Raw genomic sequence first — 19866 nt, forward strand, 5'->3', positions numbered from 1 at the left:
GGCCAAAGTTGATTTATAAAATCAATTGCCTTATCCCTTTTTCCAATGTTTTGAGTAAAACATTGGTGGCGACTCCACGAACCCCTCCTTTTGCGAAAACCACTAATCCATGGAGGGTCCCGCTTGGGATTAATATGGATTGGTGAGCCTTTTAATAAAATTGCTCGTTTGACGAGGTCTCAGTTTGAGAATAAGTCATTCTAGCAATCCACATTTTTAAACAAATAAACGAGTCCAACCATCCTTCGCGAATGCCGAAAGCCCGTTTCGGGCCGGTGGCGACATGGGTGACAACTCCTTCAGGAACTTAGCATATTTGGGAATTTTCTTGATGGCATCCAGAAAAGGTATGTTCACCTCCACCTTCCTAAAGGTCTCCAATATCTCCTTATACACCTCTTCCATCTTTTTTCTTGGAATTAGTTTTGGTGAAAATGGAAGAGGGATAGGAGGCTGCAAGTCACCATTGTGTGCACTGGAAGAAGGTCCACATGTATGAGATTTTATGCTACCACCTGCAGGGGCCTCTTTCTCATGTGTGTAGGCTTAGGTGCTGGTATTGGTACTAGTATTGGTGCAGGTATGTCAATCTGCTTGCCAGACCTCAAGGTGATGGCACTCACATTCTTCAATTTTTGCATAGTCTGTGAAGGTAACTTGTCTGAATTTTGGGACTGTGCCTGATTGAGTTGAGTGGCCATCTGACCCATCTAATTTGTCAAACTCTGAATGGAGGCTCTAGTCTCTTGTTGAAACTGCATGTTCAGAATGGTCATCTGCCTCACCAACTCCTCCAATGAAGGCTCAAAAGTAGCAGGTTGAACTGGTGGAGGTGCAGGAACATCATGTTGTCCCTGTTGCTACTATTGGACAAGGGGAGGTACATACCTACTAGGACCAACATTGTTCTAGAAAGGAGGGGATGGCTATTGTTGTTGCTAGTTGGACCATCTGAGATTAGGGTGATTCCTCTAACCTGGATTGTACCTGTTGCTGGAGAGATCATAACTTTGCTGCTGCTGTTGGATAGGAGGTCTGTTGTAAATATTTACAGCATAGGCCTCTGGTTGTTCATTTACTCCAGACTGTTCCAGAGAAGGGCAAACATTTGTATGATGATCTGTTGAAGAACAAATGTCGCAGACCCTTGCTACAGATGTGGATCTCTGATTTATAGCGAGTTGATTCACTAGGTTCACCAATGCATCAAGTTTACTCTCTAGCTTCCTATCTGCATCAGTGGCCACATCATGAACTCCTTTAACGATAATTGAATTGTCAATTCTGGCATTGAGTTGTTGAGAATTGGAAGCCATCTTTTCTATCAAGTTCCTAGCTTCAACTGGGGTCATGTCACCAAGTGCTCCACCACTTGTAGCATCTATCATACTCTTTTCCATGTTATTCAGCCCCTCATAAAAATATTATAGCAACAACTGCTCAAAAATTTGGTGGTGAGGACAGCTTGCACACAATTTCTTGAATCTCTCTCAGTACTCATACAAGCTCTTTCCACCAAGTTGCCTGATCCTTGATATATCTTTTTTGATTGCAGTGGTCTTGGAGGCAAGGAAAAAATTTTCTAGGAACATTCTTTTCAGATCATCCCAGCTTGTAATGGACTTGGGAGCCAAATAATACAGCCAGTCTTTAGCAAATCCCTCCAGAGAATGTGGAAATGCCTTCAAGTAAATGTGGTCCTCTTGAACATCAGGAGGCTTCATGGTAGAACAACCAATATGGAACTCCTTCAAATGTTTATGTGGATCCTGACCTGCATGACCATGAAACTTGGGCAACAAATGGATTAGTCCAGTTTTAAGCACAAAAGGAACATCCTCCTCAGGATATTGAATGCAAAGACTCTCATATGTGAAATTAGGTGCAACCATCTACGTAAGAGTCCTCTCACAGGGTCCATTATAAGGTTGCTCACCCATGTTTTCTGTTTGAACTAAATCAATTTTTGATGCAACACTCACACTATCACTATGAATATCACTATGTAAATGTGGAATTATGTGCTCTCTAATTAGTCTATGGAACGTCCTATCAAACTCAGGGTCAAATGGATGCAAAAATCCTGGATTGCTCTTAGTCATGCACTACATGCAACACATGCATCAAGACACGTGAACAATAGGGGGAAAATGGGAATTTCCATGAAAACTTAGAAACCATCAAAACTAATGCACCAATATCATCCTAAAATCATTAGAAACTACCACAAAAAATTTCAAAGCAAAATTCTAAGTCTAACTATATGAAAAACCTATGAAAAGTTTGAAAAAATAGGGAAATAAAACTTCAAAATTAGAGAAAAAAAAATAGTAAACGGCCTTTTTTTGAAAATCTAAGCTGGGCCAGCCAATGTAGAGGCTGGGTTTGATAGATCTTTTTTTTCTACCCCAAATGCATATATAATATGTCCAATTCTGATAACTAGAGTAAAAGTTATGGCAGTTTGAAATTTTGCTGAAAACTGGTTTAAAATTTTTTTGTATCTTCAAATCAGGACCACTATAAGTGCCTCTGGGATTTTTTACACAAAATATAGGTTGAAATAAGTGTGCACACAAAATTTGAAGCAAAAATAACAAGTCTAGCTATCAAAACCAAAAATCACAATTAATTGGAAAATTCAGGTATTATTCAACACTATTCACCGGCACACATGAAATGCACAATTTCACAGCACTTCCCAAAATTTTGGCACCCGAATAGAGGAGTAGTAAAGGGAGAAAATAGAGTATGCATAAATGAAACAGAGTATACACGGATTACAAACAGAGCATGCATAAATGAGCTATGGAATACAGCAAAACCAGAATTGACTCTACTGTTTCATTAGATTTATTGTTCCATTGGTTTTCTTAGTGCATGAAACTCAACAGCATGACTTCTTCAATTGACATAATTGCTAGACCTGCAAGGACTAATAACAAACACAAATACACAACATAACATGTAGTGGGACACAAAAATGCAAACACAAGTTGCTACACAAATTCATATACAAGCTGGTATACAAGACTGATCTACAAAACTAATACTACACCAAAAACACATAGAAACACAACAGAGACTCTAAAACACTACACCACACTACTAACAAAAACAAAGAACGCATAACCTTTGATAAGAATCGATGGTCCCCGGTAATGGTGCCAAATTTGATCGAAGTCGTATCTGATCAAATAAAACAATTAAATGCAATACTAGGAAGCTTTCATAGGTCGTCTCCCAAGGACTACCCCTTCTCTATCAAAGGTTAAAACACGAAGTGTGTTAAGTCAGACCAAGAAACTCCCAACAAGGTTTTGAGTGAGACAAATATAATACAAATTGTTATCTCTAATAAGTGTGTTAGTGCTTTAGAAAAACATAAGAACAGGTAAAATGAAGAACAAGCATATGCATTAGACGATACAAGACGACAGACGAAAGGCCAACACAAGCATCCAAAAAGACAAATCAAGAGCAAGACAAAAGTGCGTCAAGCACAACCTAAAGCGAAACATAAAGACTCAGACAAAGGTCAAGGCTTGAGTTACATATAGACCACCAAACGCAGACGAAAGTTGTCACGCAAACACCTGAGGAATCAAGTTTCAAAAGACAATTTGAATATCGTCCACACTCATAAGAGAACACACGAAGTCATCAAAATTGTGAGAAGAAAAGAAGAAAGAAGAAAAGTAAGCACAAAACGTCAAATCCAGAGTGTGTCAAAAAAAGGACACCTACCTTTCTGATAAAGATAATGTCTTTGCAGCTAATCCCTAGGATTTTGTGAAAGTCAGAATCTGTAGATTCAAAACAATATACACATTGTTCATAAACAAGAAGCAACATTTAATGCAAGATCAAGTGCATTAAATGAAAGGATCAAACTAGTCATGAACGACTATATCAGCTTCAACGGACAAATACAACAGGCAAATTTTACAAGCCTATAAATATGCAAGAACCTCAAACAATTTTTTTGTTTTTTGGGAAAAAGGGGCAAGGAGCAATGAAAGAATGACTATATGCATTGCCCTAGGCTTTTAACATTAAGCACCAAAAGTAATATCAAGCCCAAAAGAAAAATAGAGAAATCAGAGATCGATTCTTCATAGTCAAATCTACAATGTATCATTGTATTTGTCTCTCTAGTCTAAGGTGTTCCAAGTGTTTCTTAGGAAGGAGACCTTAGTGAGTGTTGTAATCTTATGTATCCTCTTTGTAAAGAGTAACCCATACATTCAGAATCTTTGTAGGACTAAGGTAGTGAAACTTTAGAGAGTGTAGATCATATATGTATTCTCTCTGTGAGAGTAACCCAAACACTCAAACTTGATTATACGTCTATCACTTGTAAAGCCTGAAGAGGCTAGGAAAAGAATACTTATAAAGCCCGGAGGGGCTTGTCAAAGAATACTCAATGCGAGCTTGAAGAGGCTGATTAAAGAATACTAGTGCTGGTGAGTGAAGCTGGTAAGCCAGGAGTGGTCGAGAATACTTGGATCATGAGTGGTTCTAACTTGGGTGGTCCATAATACTCACTACTAGCCAGAAGTGACTGATAAGAATATACTAGCGCTGGTGAGTGAAGCTAGCGGGTCAGGAGTGGTCGAGAATACTTGGGGAACCAAAAGTGGTTGAAGAATACTAGAGTTGGTGAGTGAAGCTAGCCAACCAGGAGTGGTTGAGAATACTCGTGATCAGGAGTGGCCGTGACCAGGATGGTCTAGAATACTCAGGGCCTGGAGAGGTCGAGAATACTTGGACTAGGAGTGGTTCTGACCTGGGTGGTCCATAATACTCATTGCTAGCCTGAAGAGTACTGATAAGAAAATACTAGCGTTGATGAGTGAAGTCAACGGGCCAGAAGTGGTCGATAATACTTTTGCACTGAATTGCATATTTAGTGGAACCCTTTAGTTGAAGGAGACTGGACGAAGCTCGGTCTGAGTGAACCAGTATAAAATAACTTGCACTGCTAATTCCTATTTCTCAGATGCATATCTTCATTACTGATTAAATCTTTGTGAAAAACTCCATCCACCCAGAATCTCTTACTGAAATCAATTTTCAGACGTAGACGCAAACTTTTTTTAATATATTTAATTCACTAAAAAGTTTTATCTACTTCTTATCTTTAAATGAAACTATCTTGAAAAAGAAAATGCAAGAACCTTAATCATTATTGTTATATGAAACATTTTCCTTCAGCAGATGATAAATCGTTCAGACGCAGTGACCTTATGTTAAGAAAATTCTGGATAACCGTCTAGTATCTAAAAGTGCATTGGACAAAGAACATTACTCTTGCGAAAATGGTTTAAAAATTCCTTCTTACACACAAACACATATTCAACCCCCCTTCTATGTGTTTCATGTCTAACTTCAAAATGGGGGGTGTTTTGGTTCAGATTTATCAAGGTTTAAACCACAATAAAATACAAGTAGAACAGTAAGTAAAATAGGTTGACTCGTTGTTAAGATTGCAACTCTCTTATCCCTGGTTCACTACATATTTCTCTGTTAACAACTTAATCCTTGTTCCATCCGAGTTAACCAACTAAGCGAAGATTAACTCAAGATTTCCCTACACGAATTAAGCAAACGTATACAACATTAAACTTTTCCACAAGATTAAGCAAATTGTGGTATTAAATGTAAACAACCCAGATTCATTAAGCATGAATAGATGTTGAAAACGTATTAATATAAAAATCCAATGAAGAAGAACAAAGCGGAACAAAGATGCATATATAAATAAAACCTCAAATAGAGCTTTCAGTCCGCTCAAGGAGCCAACCCCAAGGATTTTAGCCTTCCATTAAAATGAAAATACAGAGACAGCAAAAAAGGAGAAACAAGAGAAGGAGAAATATGAAGAATCTGTATTCATTCAATGTAAAAGTGCAGTTTTTGATACAACTAGAGAAGAAGCAGAAGAAAAACGTAAAAGCAAAAGCAACAGAACAGAAGAAACGTAAAAAAAAGAAGAAGCAAAAATGTGGTCACATCAAGGTCTAAAAGTTGGTGGCTGCATGGTCAACCCTAAGTCCTAATACCCTAGAAAAGTCAAATGGCCCCCAATCCAAGTGTCTAGCCCAAAATGACAAAAACAGATAATACAAAAATAGGTATCTAAGGTGCTGATGTGGTGTTGATGTGGCGCTAACATGGCACTTTGTGTCTCTTGAAGTCCAAAATATTCAAGCCCAAAAATGCTTCACAATTAACCTGAAAATAATTAATAGACAAAATTAGACCAAGTGAATTGAAATTAATTAAAATTCAAATTACTGGCCCAATGAAGCTCAAACAGTAAACCTATGCAATTAATAAGCGATTAAGCCCAAATCAACAATTAAAATAAGTACAAAAAGATAAATAAATAAGGGAAAATAATGACTCGTCAATGATTAAAGATGATGTTCAATTAAAGCGACAATATGTTTGTAGTTGAAAGTTTATTATTCTCTTCCTTTAAACGACAAACATGGCAAAAGCCTGCAATTTTAGGTTTTTAAAACCATGATTAACAATATTTTTAAACCAGTTATATTTATAGACTCACAATCCAAAAATGAACCCCATGGAACTGTATCCTGAATTCCCTGATAAAGTGTCTAAGAAACATTTTTTTTATGTTAATTCTCTATTTATTTAAGGTATAGTGGTACTTGTTGCCTTGAAATAGGGATCTTGGTATTCTTCCTACTGGTAGTCAAAAGGATCAAGAAAATTAAATTTCAAAGGGCCCAAATGAAGGGTCCTTATTCCTTAATAAATAACAATAATGCTTAATGAAGTTTGACTGGGACAACGTAACACTTGAAATTACTATACATATGAACATCACATGGTACAAAAAAAACTAATGGACTTATGGTGACCTTTTTGACAAGTTGGATTGGAGAGGGAAATCAGAACAAGGTTCATACAAATCTTTTTCCAGGATTAGACTTGAAGATTTCATTGACATTTCTATGCCACAAGAAATTAGGGATAAGGGTTTGCCTCCTAAGTCTTACAAGGTATAATCTGATAAGCAGTTTAAAGGGATTGTCATTTACAGAAACACTCTTTAACACATTGAGAAGAGAGCATGTGTTTTTAGGTGCAGTTGAGCATCACAATAAGCAGACATGTGATATAAATTATTAAATATATAAAAAGATGCAAAAGCACCCATGATTTTAATTAGACTAAGTTTTAGTACAATGTAAAATTTTAAGTATACTTGAAATATAACATCACTGTGCAATAGAAACATCTTGCATTAGCATGCTGATTTTAGAAACATGAAATAAGTTATACGTATACTGTCCTGGTAACCAACGACAAACAAAATAAACCCATTTATCAATCTCGAAAAAAGTATAAAATAAATATACATTAATCCACCATTACAAATTTGGGGACAAAAATGATTTGAAACAGGTACTTGATCAAGTTTAAAAATAAGTTGAACTTGACAGAATGATCTACAACTGTAAAATTTATATATACACCCTAAGGATAAATATATTTCAAAACTCCTTTCTCTCCAACCCAAATGAAAAGTACAATGAACTCCAGCTACTATTTGTAAACTAAGAAAAAACATCCAAAAGAAATAGTAGCAAAATTCACATGCAGGCAAATTATCCATTCTATTATATGTACTTAAAAAGGGGGAAGGGCATAATATTACGTACATAGAGATCTTTAACGGTTCCATTCAAGGATCTAGCAAAATCTAACTTGCAGGGAATAAGTAGAAAACATATCAACTCGATATTCCCTCTTTCAAGCACGTAGTGACAACCTACTTCAATTGTAGAAGTTTCCCCCTCGCCTTCTGCAAATTACTATAGGATGGTTAACCAAGCTGTAAAGAAAATACAAACAATAGGGAAAAGGAAGCTGAACCAGCAAGATATCTCACTCACATCCTAAATTCAATGAATGATGCAAGGGAATCAAAAGATCCTGGTTACTCAAAATAAAAAATCGTGAAACTTACTTTTACGTTTCGATAACTAGCTCAATACAAGTGTGTGTGGCTTTCGATTTTGAAGAATAAGAGAGTAGAATGAGAGATGAAAAGAATCAAGTTAATATGAGTGTTTGTGGCTTATGAATGTGAAGAAAAAGCGAGTAAAATGAGAGATGAAAAAGAAATGAAATGTTGCCATTAGGATTGACTTAGAGAGATAGGTTCAAGATGGAGAGCTTTGTACTCTTTTTTCTTTTTTGGTGTGGAAACGCAACATATAACATTTTAACCAAATTTTTTTTAAGAATAAAAAAATAGATTTTAAGTAAAAACAATAATTATTGTTTAAAATTAGTAATTAAGTAAATAATAGTAAAATCTATTATTAAAAATATTTAAAATATTGGATAAATTAGTAATATTTAATGTTAAAAAGTAAAAAAAAAAAAAAATTAAATAAAACAATAATATTTAAGATTAAAAATATTACTAAAAAATATAATTTAAGTTAATTAGTAACATTTTATAAAAATGTTACAAAAATATATAATTAAAAGAAATTAATAACATTTTATTACATATTGACAGATAAATATTAATAAATGTGATATATATAATAATAAATTACAAATCAAATATATAAAATTTCTTTAATATCTAAGATTTTTAATCATTAATTTTTGTCGGATTTAGATACCAATAAATAAAGAAATTTAAATCCAAACTTGACGGTAAAACCCATTAAAATCCAATCTTTAAAATCTAAAAGTCTGAACACTCAAATCAGCATGTCCGCAGCTGAACTGAACACTCAAATCATGCAGTTCATCTTCAAAAGTGGGTTGCTTTGGCGTCTCGCAATTTTTTTATCACGCCTAGAGAGAAGCACAAAAAGGACAAACATTTTGTTGTTTCCAAAAAAATAAAAGTACAAACATGATTGCGGACACGGACAGAATTAGCAGTTGACACTAAATAGAAAAAAAATCCTTTCACATTCGCTCATTGTTTATCACACACACAGTTGTTCACACAGTAGCCAGCCAGTTCTCGAATAAAGCGGTGCCTATTCATATTCCCTCAATTAATTAACGTGTGTGGTACTGGCAAACTAGGAGAGACATGAATCATGATTCTAATTTCATTCCCCCAAAGCATATATAAAACACGGTAAGTTACAAATTCCTATTGCTAATAGTTTAAAATCAGAGAAATGCGATGGTTTTCGGGAATTTTTTACCTAAATAATATTTTTTTTTTTAAATTATAAAAGTAACATATGTGAAACTTTATTCACTGAAATAGAACTAATCATTGTTCATGCTTAGAATTCAGTTTTCTGGAAATCAAATTCTGAGTTTCAATATTTTTTTTTTTATTATCAAAATTCGGTTTCCGGAGAATCGAATTCTGAGTTGTTTTAAAAAAAAAATTTCAAGTTTGTGGCCCATTTTGGGAAAATGTTAGAAGTGGAACGGTCCGTTCCGGAAGCAGAACGGGCCGTTCTACTTAATCACACAGAGTCTTTTTTTTTATAAATAAAAACAGGCTAAGAACGGGTCGTTCCAGAGTTAAGGTTTTACGCATAAGTTGACTTCTAAAACAGCCCGTTTGAAAGAATGATTTTAGTTATTTTTTTTAAGCTGGAACGAGCCGTTTTTGTTTTAGAACGGGCCGTTCCAAAATAGAAATTTAAACATTTTTTTTGAATTTGGAACGGCCTTGGAATGGCCCGTTCCAGAAGACGTTTTTAGGAATTAAAACGTGGTTTGGAACGGGCCGTTCTGGTTTTGGAACGGTCCGTTCTAGGCAAACAATGAATACGCTGCTTTTCTTATAAATAGGCTCCCTACCCTTCATTCTCTCCACACGATTTTAGTTCAGTTTCACTCCTTTATTCCTTCCCTGTACTGCTTCTGAATCACCTTCATAGTAAGAAATTCTTTTTTTGGTTCGATTTTCATTAACCAAATATCAAAAATGTTATTGTGGAAGCAAAATGAGCATAGGTCTGCCTTCATTAGTAGAACGGTAAGTTTAGCACTTTCGTTATTTACTTTAAATTTCAATGAACTTGTAACAAATTAGTACTAATTTTGTTAATTATTGCAGGAGACTGAGAATATTATTTGTTCTTACCGTCATTCAATGTCAGAACCCCACCCTCTAATAGTTCCTATACTAGAGGAAGTTGGTTTTTCTGGGGTTGCAAACCTCAGACATCTGAAAGTGGATCACGCATTAATCACAGCTTTGGTTGAAAGATGGAGGCCTGAGACTCATACCTTCCATTTTCCAACAGGAGAGTGCACCATAACACTGGAGGATGTTGCACTTCAACTTGGCCTAAGAGTTGATGGTTTACCAGTCATTGGCCCAACATTATATGACTGGGAGGAAATGTGCTCCACGTATCTCGGAATTGTGCCAGTTAAAGGTGAGTCACTAATTGGCTCTGTGATTAAGTTAAAGTGGTTAAGAGAAAATATGTTAGAACTACTAGAGGAACCATCTCAAGAACAACTTCATGCACATTGTAGAGCATATATATTAGGTTTAATAGGAGGTGTTTTGATGCTTGACAAAACAGGCAATAAGGTACATCTTATATATTTATCTTTATTAATAAATCTTAGAAGAACAAGACGATATAGTTGGGGGTCGGCTTGTTTGGCTATGTTATATAGGGAAATGTGTAGAGCTACAAATGTCAGCAGCAAAACAATGGGTGGTTGTGCATCTTGGTTACAGTCTTGGGCATGGCATCGCATGCCATATATTGCGCCTATTTCCAGGATACCATCAACATTCCCTCTAGTCTGTAAATGGAGCGGGGGCAGAGTTTTAAACTTTCAAAATATACCTCATAATGATGTTGTTGGATATAGATCAAGGTTTGATCACATTTAGAATGATCAGGTAACTCTTTAAAATCAAAGTTTTATTATTTTTTTTATTTTCTTTTGTTTAGCATATTATGTTAACTAAAAAAGTTTAATTTTTTTGTAGTTTTTATGGGCTCCATATGCAGTGTTGCAAACAGCAATACCGATGCAAGCATATACAAATGCTCAGCTATGGACATCATATACCTCCATTATTTTTTTTACAATTATTGAACGGCACCAATCTGATAGAGTGAAATTGCAATTTCGTCTCTTCCAGGATGTCCCTTCTCCACCGAATAATTTGGATAATCTGCACAACATTGACATGAGGGGAAGACAAGATGAAAATTGGGTTACAAGACATGCTCAATGGATCGACATATGGAACAATAGACATGAGCACACATTGATGGGTCATCCAATGCAAGGCCCACTGTTTCACACATGAGAATACATCGAATGGTACATGGCCAATTCCATCTATTTTTTATCTGTGCCACGACTACTACAAGATCCAAGGACCCATCAACAACGAAGGACTTCCACAACATTTGAGACTGGTGCAACTTCCATGCGATCGCATGAAGAGACTTGTCAGCATGTATCAAATCCTCACTACGTCACTCCTAAAGAAAACATAATTGACAGACGACATTCATTTGCAACAACTTCAGAGGATTTTTTTACAAATTTATTTGGAGTAGATTTTAGAACTCCATCTTCAGCACAATCATACATGCGATCTCTTTACCGACCAAAATTCGGTAATGAACCTGGAAGTTCTTCAACACCATTTCAACATCCGGTGGTTGATGATGAACCAAATCCTTCTGAGCAATAACCTCCATGGCATAATCTAGGCCGTAATAGACGTCGCCCTCGTTGTGGAACTGGACACCATTACAGAGATTGAAAAATGTATATAAATCACTCTATGTTAATGTTATTGTTTTTTTATTTTAATGTACTATGTCTCTTTATCAATGTAATATGAATTTTAACGTTATGCATTTTTACATTTAATGCACTAAGAAGGTTATAAACTATTATAATTATAAGCATTGTAGCGAACACAATATACGATTTCAACACAAACACAATGTAGTATCCGACACTAACACCAAGTAATTAACTTTAATATTACATAACTAAATAAATTTATTACAACTGATTACAACAATAAAGATCAATGGTGACGGGAACTACATCCATGACTAATATTCGGACATGTCTTCCTAATGTGACCAGGAGTGTGACAATAAGAACAATTTTTTACATGACTATGTTGTTCTCTAATATCCATCTTTGTTCTAATCCTGGTGGACTTTGGTCAACCCTTGGAAGTTCTCTTCAGTTCTGGATTTGGCCACAAAGTTGGACTAGTGTAAGTAGGCCAATAATCTTCATGTCGAAGCTCTCCAAACTGTCCTTCGTATACCTTTCCAACTTGTTGTAAGGTATATATGGGAGATATGTAGCTTTCATAGTCGTGATGTGCATGTAAGCATGAAGCAAGTACATGTGAGCAAGGGATATGAACTTTCTGGAACTTGCCACAATCACACCATAATTCATCAAGCCTTACTGCAAATCTCCCAGCTGGTCGAATTTCTCTGGAATGTTGCGTTTCTTCCACTAGAAATCTACTGCTTGATCTGTCAAAGGTGATAACTCTATGAGTATTTGCCTTAGACTGTGCATCTTGAATAGTTTTATTTGCAATTTCCGAGTAGACATGTCCTGCATTAATCATTGCATCCACTTCCCTACCTCTTTGAACGAAAAACTTGTTGCAACGAGTGTATGTGGCCATTACCATGGAACAAATTGGCAAATTTCGTGTTTTCTTCAATACGGAATTAATTGACTCAGCTAGGTTTGTTTTCATGTGTCCCCAACGTCGTCCATTGTCCCATGCCAGTGTCCATTTTTTCCTAGGAATGTTGTCTAACCATTGAGCTGCTTCAACATTAGTATCTCTTACTATGTTGTAATAGTAAAAGAATCTAGGTTCAGTCATCCCGTAGGCTGAAAAAAAAATATTAAATAATGAAAAGTAATAATCAAATGCTTTAAAAAAAGTAATCATAAAATTACCCATATTGACGACATCCTTCTTCAGTGCTGCATTTTTGAATCGTCGCATGAAATTTTGTGCAATATGTCGAATACAATAGACATGGACAGAATTGTTTTCCATCCAGCCACTTCCATTTCTTGAGTATGCACTTCGAATAGCTTCATGACGATCAGAAATAAGGCACAACCCATCTTGTGGTGTTACATACCGCTTTAAGTTCTTAAGAAAAAAAACCATGCATCGCTAGTTTCACCTTCAACAACAGCAAATGCAATAGGAATTATGTTGTTGCGACCATCTTGCGCAACTACGACCAATAGCGTACCTTTGTATCTCCCGTATAAAAAGGTATCATCCACTTGTACAATTGGTTTGCAGAAGGCAAAACCATCAATGCATGGTTTAAAGGTCCAAAATAACCTTTTGAATATAACACTCCCCTCGTCCAATAAGCCACTTGGTAAGCCGGTTGTGTATTTAATTTCCAAATAAAACCTGGAACAAACATTTGCATTGCTTGCAACATACCTGGTAACTTGTTGTACGACTCCTCCCAGTTTCCAAAGATATTCTCAATGGCATGTTGCTTGGCCAACCATCCCTTTCTGTAACTAATTGTATAACCCATGGTAGACTTGATGTGGGCTATGATGGTTGAAATGGATGTCGATGGATCAACCTCAATAATTTCACCAATGCTTTGAGCAATCATTTGTGATCCCAATTTATTATGATCTTAGGAGATAAGTGGGGAAACACATGTGTGGGGGCCCTCAAGGATCATGATTTCCCAATGTTGTTTCCTGGTGCGCAATATACCACGACATCTCCAGGCACAGTCGTGGTGAACGCATTCCATAACAAGCCTACTAGTGCTTGAGTGTTTAACCTTGTAAGTGCAATGGTTGACAATGTGAAATCTATTTATGGCGTCCTGCATTTGTTCTTTTGTTTGGAAGCGTTGGCTAACAAATAGTGTTCCAGGTGGATACACAACCATATCATGCTCCAACAAATGGCTATACTCAGTGTCTTGTTGGATTTCATTGGGAAACTCTAAAAAGTGTGGAGGTGGGTTGTATATGGCTACTGGTTCTAGTGGTAGATTATTTGGAATTGGGAGGGTTTCTTCATCATCATCTTGATGTGTAGAGAGAATTTCGTCTTCGTCCTCGCTAAAAGGATCAAAGACATTTTCTGTTGGGAGACCAACAACAAGATGATCTTCAATGTTGGTTTGAACATTGGGTTGAGAAGCAGAAGGTGTAGCTTGGTCAAATGGCTGAAAAGGTATTTGATTAAGGTCCATGATTGGACCAGTTAAAAGCTGTGTGTATGACTCAATGTCGTAGTTGGAGGGGATATCATAAGAAGGGACAGATGGGTTAGTGTTTTGGTAACTTTGATAAATTTCGTAAGGCGAACGTGAAGGTGAAACTTGTGGTGCATATGATTTAATTGTAGTAAATGTAACATATAATTCAATACCTGATTGAAGTTGATTATAATCGTGAACATTGAAAAGTGCCTCAACGTCTTCATCATCCGTCAACTCAACACATGTATAGTTACTAACCCCTGGGCCAAGTCTAATAGGGTATCGAAAATGTATGCTAGCCACCCTCTCAGAATCTTGTCAATGTAGCTTTGTGTGGATGACTCTTTGTAGCCTTTCTAGAGTAATTCTTCTCTTGATACGAACTAATTTTGCAGATGGAGAGGAGAAGGTGATTCCTTCATTCGGACATTGGTTAATGGAACCATCAGAATGAACAATAACGTAGATTGAAGAAGCCATTTTATGAAAGGTTTAAAGGAAATGAACGTAATTCTAAGAAAGTGATTCAAAAGGGGTAGACAAAAAGAATAAAGGAGTGAAGGTAAGCTGAAATCGTGTGGAGAGAATGAAGGGTAGAGGGCCTATTTATAGGAAAAGCAGCGGATTTACTGTATGTCCAGAACGGGCCGTTCCAAAACCAGAACGACCCGTTCCAACCCAACGTTTTATGCCTAAAAACGTCTTCTGGAACAGGCCGTTCCAAAACAAGAACGGCCTGTTCTAGCTTTAAAAAAATAACTAAATTCCTTATTTGAAACTGGCCGTTTAAGAAATCAATTTATGCGTTAAAACTTAATTCTGGAACGGCCCGTTCTTAGCCCGTTTTCATTTCAAATAAAAGACTCTGTGTGTTTAAGCAGAACGGTCTGTTCTGCTTCCGGAACGGGCCGTTCCACTTTCAATATTTGCCCAAAATGGGCCACAAACCCGGAAAAAAAATTTAAAATAACTCAGAATTCGATTCTCCAAAAACTGAATTCTGATAACAAAAAAAAATATATTGAAGCTCAGAATTCGATTTCCAGGAAATCAAATTCTGAGCATGAACAATAATTAGTTCTATTTCAGTAAATAAAATTGTACACATGTTACTTTTGTAATTATTTTTAAAAAAATATTATTTAAGTAAAAAATTCTGATTTTGGGAGGGGAAATAAGGCCACGTTGGGAAGTGCAACTATGTTATTTTCAAAGATATGAAATTTGAAAAGAAAGTGTGAGTGACGTTTACATATACTCTCGAATCTTAAAAAAATGTGTCTCAGATTATATTAAGAAACAAGCTCGTCCTCTTTCTCTTCCCAGTTCTCACTTGAGAAAACTCTAAAACCCTAAGGTAGTGTTTGTTTCCGGTGAAATACTGTTCACGAGCAAAGAAAGGTGTGGATTGTGTGTGTTTGTTTCCCGTGATTTGGAACGAAAGAAAGGCGAAGAAAAGCGAGGAGAAGCACTGTTGCTCTCCTCGCACAAAAGGGAAGAAAGGAGCTGAAAGCCACGTAGGATTTGTAAAAATCCAAAAATACCCCTTCCATGCATGTGCCATGCAGCAGAAGATTTACGTTCACGTTCTCCACGGGCTGGTGTTGATTCTCGACGTTGGGTGGCTGGTGGTGGCTGGTGGGTGTTGGTGGTGAGTGATTGTGGAAGGAGGTCTTCCATTTAAAGAAAACGAAGGAGCATAATCGATTATGGTTAGCCACATAATCGATTATGGCCTTGCATAATCGATTATGGGTGAGACATAATCAATTATGCAAGGCCATAATCGATTATGTGGCTAAGCATAATTGATTATGCAGGAATCCAAAACGGCCCCGGAACGGCCCGTTCCAAAAATGCATGTTATGAGAAAAATGCGAAAGAAGAACGGGCCGTTCCACTTTTGGAACGGGCCGTTCCACTTTTAGCCTTTGCGAAGTATTTTATAACCCCAGAACGGGCCATTCCACTTTTGGAACGGGCCGTTCTGGGCACATTAATTTGTTATTAATGTTTAATACGTTTATATATATATATATATATATATAATATTAATATTTAATATATAATACCTTAAATTAAATATAATTATTTAATATTAATATTTAATATAGATATATATATATAAATTAAATATTAATATTAAATAATTATATTTAATTTAGGTATTATATATTAAATATTAACATTAAAAAGTGGAAATATAAAAAAATAAAGTAATACATGTTTATAAAATTATAATAATAACACTTTCATAAACATTAATAAAATAATATTACAAAATATAATTATCATAATATATTTTGTTATTATTATTTATTATTATAATTATTATTATTTTTATTTTTATTAATATTAATATTATTATTTATTATAATTAATATCATTATTATTTATTATGATAATATTTATTATTTTTTTTATCATTATTTATTATATTTTTAATAAATTATACTTATTAATATAATTTTATTGTAATTATTATTAATTATAATAAATAATATTATACTCATTTTTAATCTAAGGGTAAAAGTGTAAATTACATATTCATCTCTTAAATTTTTATTTTTATCTATCATTAAATTTAAACCAAATATTTAAATTAATTTATTTTTAAATTAATTTTTTATAATTTTTTTAGTTAAAATCTATATATTTATCTTTTAATTATAATAATTATAAACTTTTTTTAGTCTCAGGGCAAAATAGTAATCTTTCACAATTATCAATTAAAAAATTTATTTTTATCTATCACATCAATCATTTGATTCACAAACTTTCTTTACACTTTCTACTCACTTTTCCTTAATCCAAACAACCTCACTTTCTACTCACTTTCCCTTCAAATCTTTCCTTTTCTACTCTCCCTTTTCCATCTTCAAATCCAAACAAAGCCTAAGTCTCCACCCATGGCACCGAAACAAAACAAGAAGCGTCTCTTCCATACGGAAGAACCATCCACAGCCACAGCCACAGCCACAGCCACAGCTTGTTCCTCTTCCGAAAAACACACGCAACGTTCCACCGAAGCACCAGCGGCACAAGAGTCTTCTTCTCCCAAAGTGAAGGCCAAGCGGGTGACGAAGAAGAAGGCAAGCAGCGACGAAGAGACGGAGGAGGACAGGATAAAGGCCCCGGATGGGCAGTCGAAGCTGTTCCAGAGGATCTGGAGCGAGGAAGACGAGCTCTTGATTCTGAAGGGCATGGCCCAGTTCATCTCAACCACCGGCAACGACCCTTACAAGCACGCAGACTCCTTCCACGATTCCATCAAGAACATGCTCCACGTGGCAGCCTCCATCAACCAGCTCAAGGAGAAGATCCGCCGCTTGAAGAAGAAGTTCGAGGCTAATTCTCGCCGAGGGAAGAACGGCGACGACCCCCACTTCTCCAAACCTCACGACTCCACAATGTTTCACTTGTCCAAGATGGTCTGGGCTGTGAAGCCCAAGCCCAAGCCCAGGCCCGGTGAGAAACAATTGGTGATGGTGAAGTCTCTTATCGGTAATGACCTAGACTCGCTTTACCGCGAAATAGCCGGTATGAAGGAACTGGGTGAGGATGAGATGAAGAAAGGTTTGGCATTGATTGGAGAGTCCAAGAGGAAAGAGTTGGAGGGAAGGTGGAGCCAACTGCGTCTTGCTCAGCTTCAGCTTGTTTCAGATCGTTCCCAACTCGCCGGGGAGATCGTTAAGCTGATACATGAAGCGCTTCACTGAAACTGCGTTTGCCTTTACCCTTTTTTGCTATCATTTTGTGATTAACAGTGTACTTTTCAGCTCATATAATTGTTGACTGTCCTTTAACAACTTTGTTGGCCACTGTTTTGTCTACCATGTTTTGCTGATCATGCTAATTTTGTGACTATGTTAATGTTATAATAGTCTTTTTACTTGGTAGGCAGTGTTGTTTAGTTATCGGCATTGTGAAACTGTTCTGCTTAAGAATTCCAATTTCGTGCTTTGGGTAGTTTATTTGGAATTGGAGATTCTGTAGTAGAATAATCCATTGTGTTTTCTTGTCTACTTATGCAAGTGATTGAGTTTTGGGTGCCGTGTTTTGCTGAGCATGCTAATTTTGTGACTATGTTATAATGGTCTTTTTACTATGTTATTGGCATTGTGAAAATGTTCTTATTAAAAATTCCAATTTCGAGTTTTGGGTAGTTTATTTGGATTTGGAGCTTCTGTAGTAGAATAATCTATTGTGTTTTCTTGTCTACTTATGCCAGTGATTGTTAAGTGACCCAGATTATGCAATTTTTAATGTGGCTCAAATATAAAACAAGGGAAGGGAAATTTTCTCTCTTAATTATTTGTTTAAAAACGTGTTTCAATATTAATGGCTAATATACAGGAAAAAAAATATTCTGCTTTATGTGACCCACGCTTCATATTTAATAATATTTTCTCGTTTTAATAATTAAATATGCTCCTTCAAAAAAATAATTAAATATGCTCCTTCAAAAAAATAATTAAATATGCTAAATCCTTCATTACTTATAGTCGGATACGATAGAAGAAAAATTTTCGTTTAAAATTGTTTTTTTTTCTATATACTTTAAAATAGATATTTTAGTTTTTGTATTTATTTTTTTAAAACAGTTTTAATCGTTTTAATTTTTATATTTATAAATTTTTTTAATCTTTTTAATATCTGTTATTAATTCTTTTGTAATATTATTTATTTTGTATTGATGTGATAGAGATATTAATTTAATATGTATTTAATATTAAATTTATTTTATTAGAATTATTTTAAATCAAGTAATTTAATGTTTTGTGCATTTTGTATCCTCACTTGTAATTGTATTTGTATAGGCATTTTTTTTATCCTATGAATATTTATATTATGTTAATATAAAGTAAATAATATTATAAAAATTTTAATAATAAGAGCTAAAAGGTTAAAATACTATAAGTATATAAAAAAAATTATCTTAAATTGTAGGAATTAAAAAAGACTGAAAAAAATAAATATTTGAATTAAAAAATTATTTTAAACTATAAATATAGAAATTAAAAAGTAAAATAAATAAAATTATAAAGATTAAAAAAATATTTTAATCAATTCTTTTCAGGCTAAAAAAAGGTATCATGATAATTTAAGTTGCATTAAGGATACATGGAGTAACTTCAGGCTTGAAAACTAGGCCTGATCACGGGGCGGGTTCGGACGGGTTCAGGTAGAAAATATTTAGCCCAATTCAAACCGACCCAAAAAAAAATTAACCCATTTTCAACCGTAACAATGTTTCGGATTTGTCGGGTTCGGGTTTGTCGGGTATCGGGTTAATTAGATCGGATTAGTCGGATTAGGGGATTATGGGGTCTTGTTTTCCTGTCTGTGTCTGACGAGCAAAGCAGAAGCGAAGGAGCCTCTTCCAATCTGTTCTAGAATCTCATACTGCTCCATTTTCACTTCAACACGACATAGAAAGAATGGAAATAAGAAAGAGGAAGTAAATGCAAGAGCAGAAAATGAGCGTTAGGCCACCTTACCTTTCTAGTGTTCCTGTTCTTATTTGAATTCATATCTTTTCAGTTTTCCTTTTTCAGTTTCCCTTCCCATTCTTTTCGTTTCTTCTGCTCCTCTCAAATAT

At 35.2% G+C, this 19866-nt stretch overlaps 2 protein-coding genes and 1 long non-coding RNA gene across 4 annotated transcripts; 1 reads left to right on the forward strand and 2 right to left on the reverse strand.

Moving 5' to 3' along the window:
* Positions 1-5881: 5881 nt before the first annotated feature.
* Positions 5882-8213, reverse strand: LOC114915489 (uncharacterized). 2 transcript variants are annotated; one of them, XR_014432795.1, is made up of 3 exons: positions 8006-8213; positions 7698-7840; positions 5882-6237 (listed from the first exon to the last, which is right to left on the reverse strand). It is a non-coding gene; the product is annotated as an uncharacterized LOC114915489 (long non-coding RNA). The 2 variants fall into 2 exon arrangements; XR_003803527.2 differs by having other exon boundaries at positions 7698-7850.
* Positions 8214-11573: 3360 nt separating this feature from the next.
* On the reverse strand, positions 11574-13658 carry LOC145956242 (uncharacterized). Its single transcript, XM_083071807.1, has 5 exons — positions 13475-13658; positions 13200-13253; positions 12964-13104; positions 12305-12894; positions 11574-11756 (listed from the first exon to the last, which is right to left on the reverse strand). Exons 1-5 carry the CDS (start codon positions 13656-13658, stop codon positions 11574-11576), a joined length of 1152 nt encoding a protein of 383 aa, XP_082927933.1.
* Positions 13659-16981: 3323 nt separating this feature from the next.
* LOC109806637 (putative transcription factor At1g61730) lies at positions 16982-18339 on the forward strand. Its single transcript, XM_020369100.3, has one exon. The coding sequence runs from the start codon at positions 17174-17176 to the stop codon at positions 17981-17983; it is 810 nt and encodes a 269-aa protein (XP_020224689.1). The 5' UTR covers positions 16982-17173; the 3' UTR covers positions 17984-18339.
* Positions 18340-19866: the final 1527 nt, after the last annotated feature.

Source organism: Cajanus cajan, chromosome 3 (assembly GCF_000230855.2).
Source record: "Cajanus cajan strain Asha chromosome 3, NIPB_CcT2T_4, whole genome shotgun sequence".
NCBI classification, from domain to species: domain Eukaryota; kingdom Viridiplantae; phylum Streptophyta; class Magnoliopsida; order Fabales; family Fabaceae; genus Cajanus; species Cajanus cajan.

Coding starts and splice junctions, on each gene's coding strand:
- LOC145956242 (XM_083071807.1), bottom strand. CDS start 13,658: ATGATTGCTCAAAGCATTGGTGAAATTATTGAGGTTGATCCATCGACA. Junction 13,105..13,199: donor TGCATTTGCTGTTGTTGAAG/GTGAAACTAGCG, acceptor ATCGTCATGAAG/CTATTCGAAGTGCATACTCA. Junction 11,757..12,304: donor CCTTACAACAAGTTGGAAAG/GTATACGAAGGA, acceptor AATGGTGTCCAG/TTCCACAACGAGGGCGACGT.
- LOC109806637 (XM_020369100.3), top strand. CDS start 17,174: ATGGCACCGAAACAAAACAAGAAGCGTCTCTTCCATACGGAAGAACCA.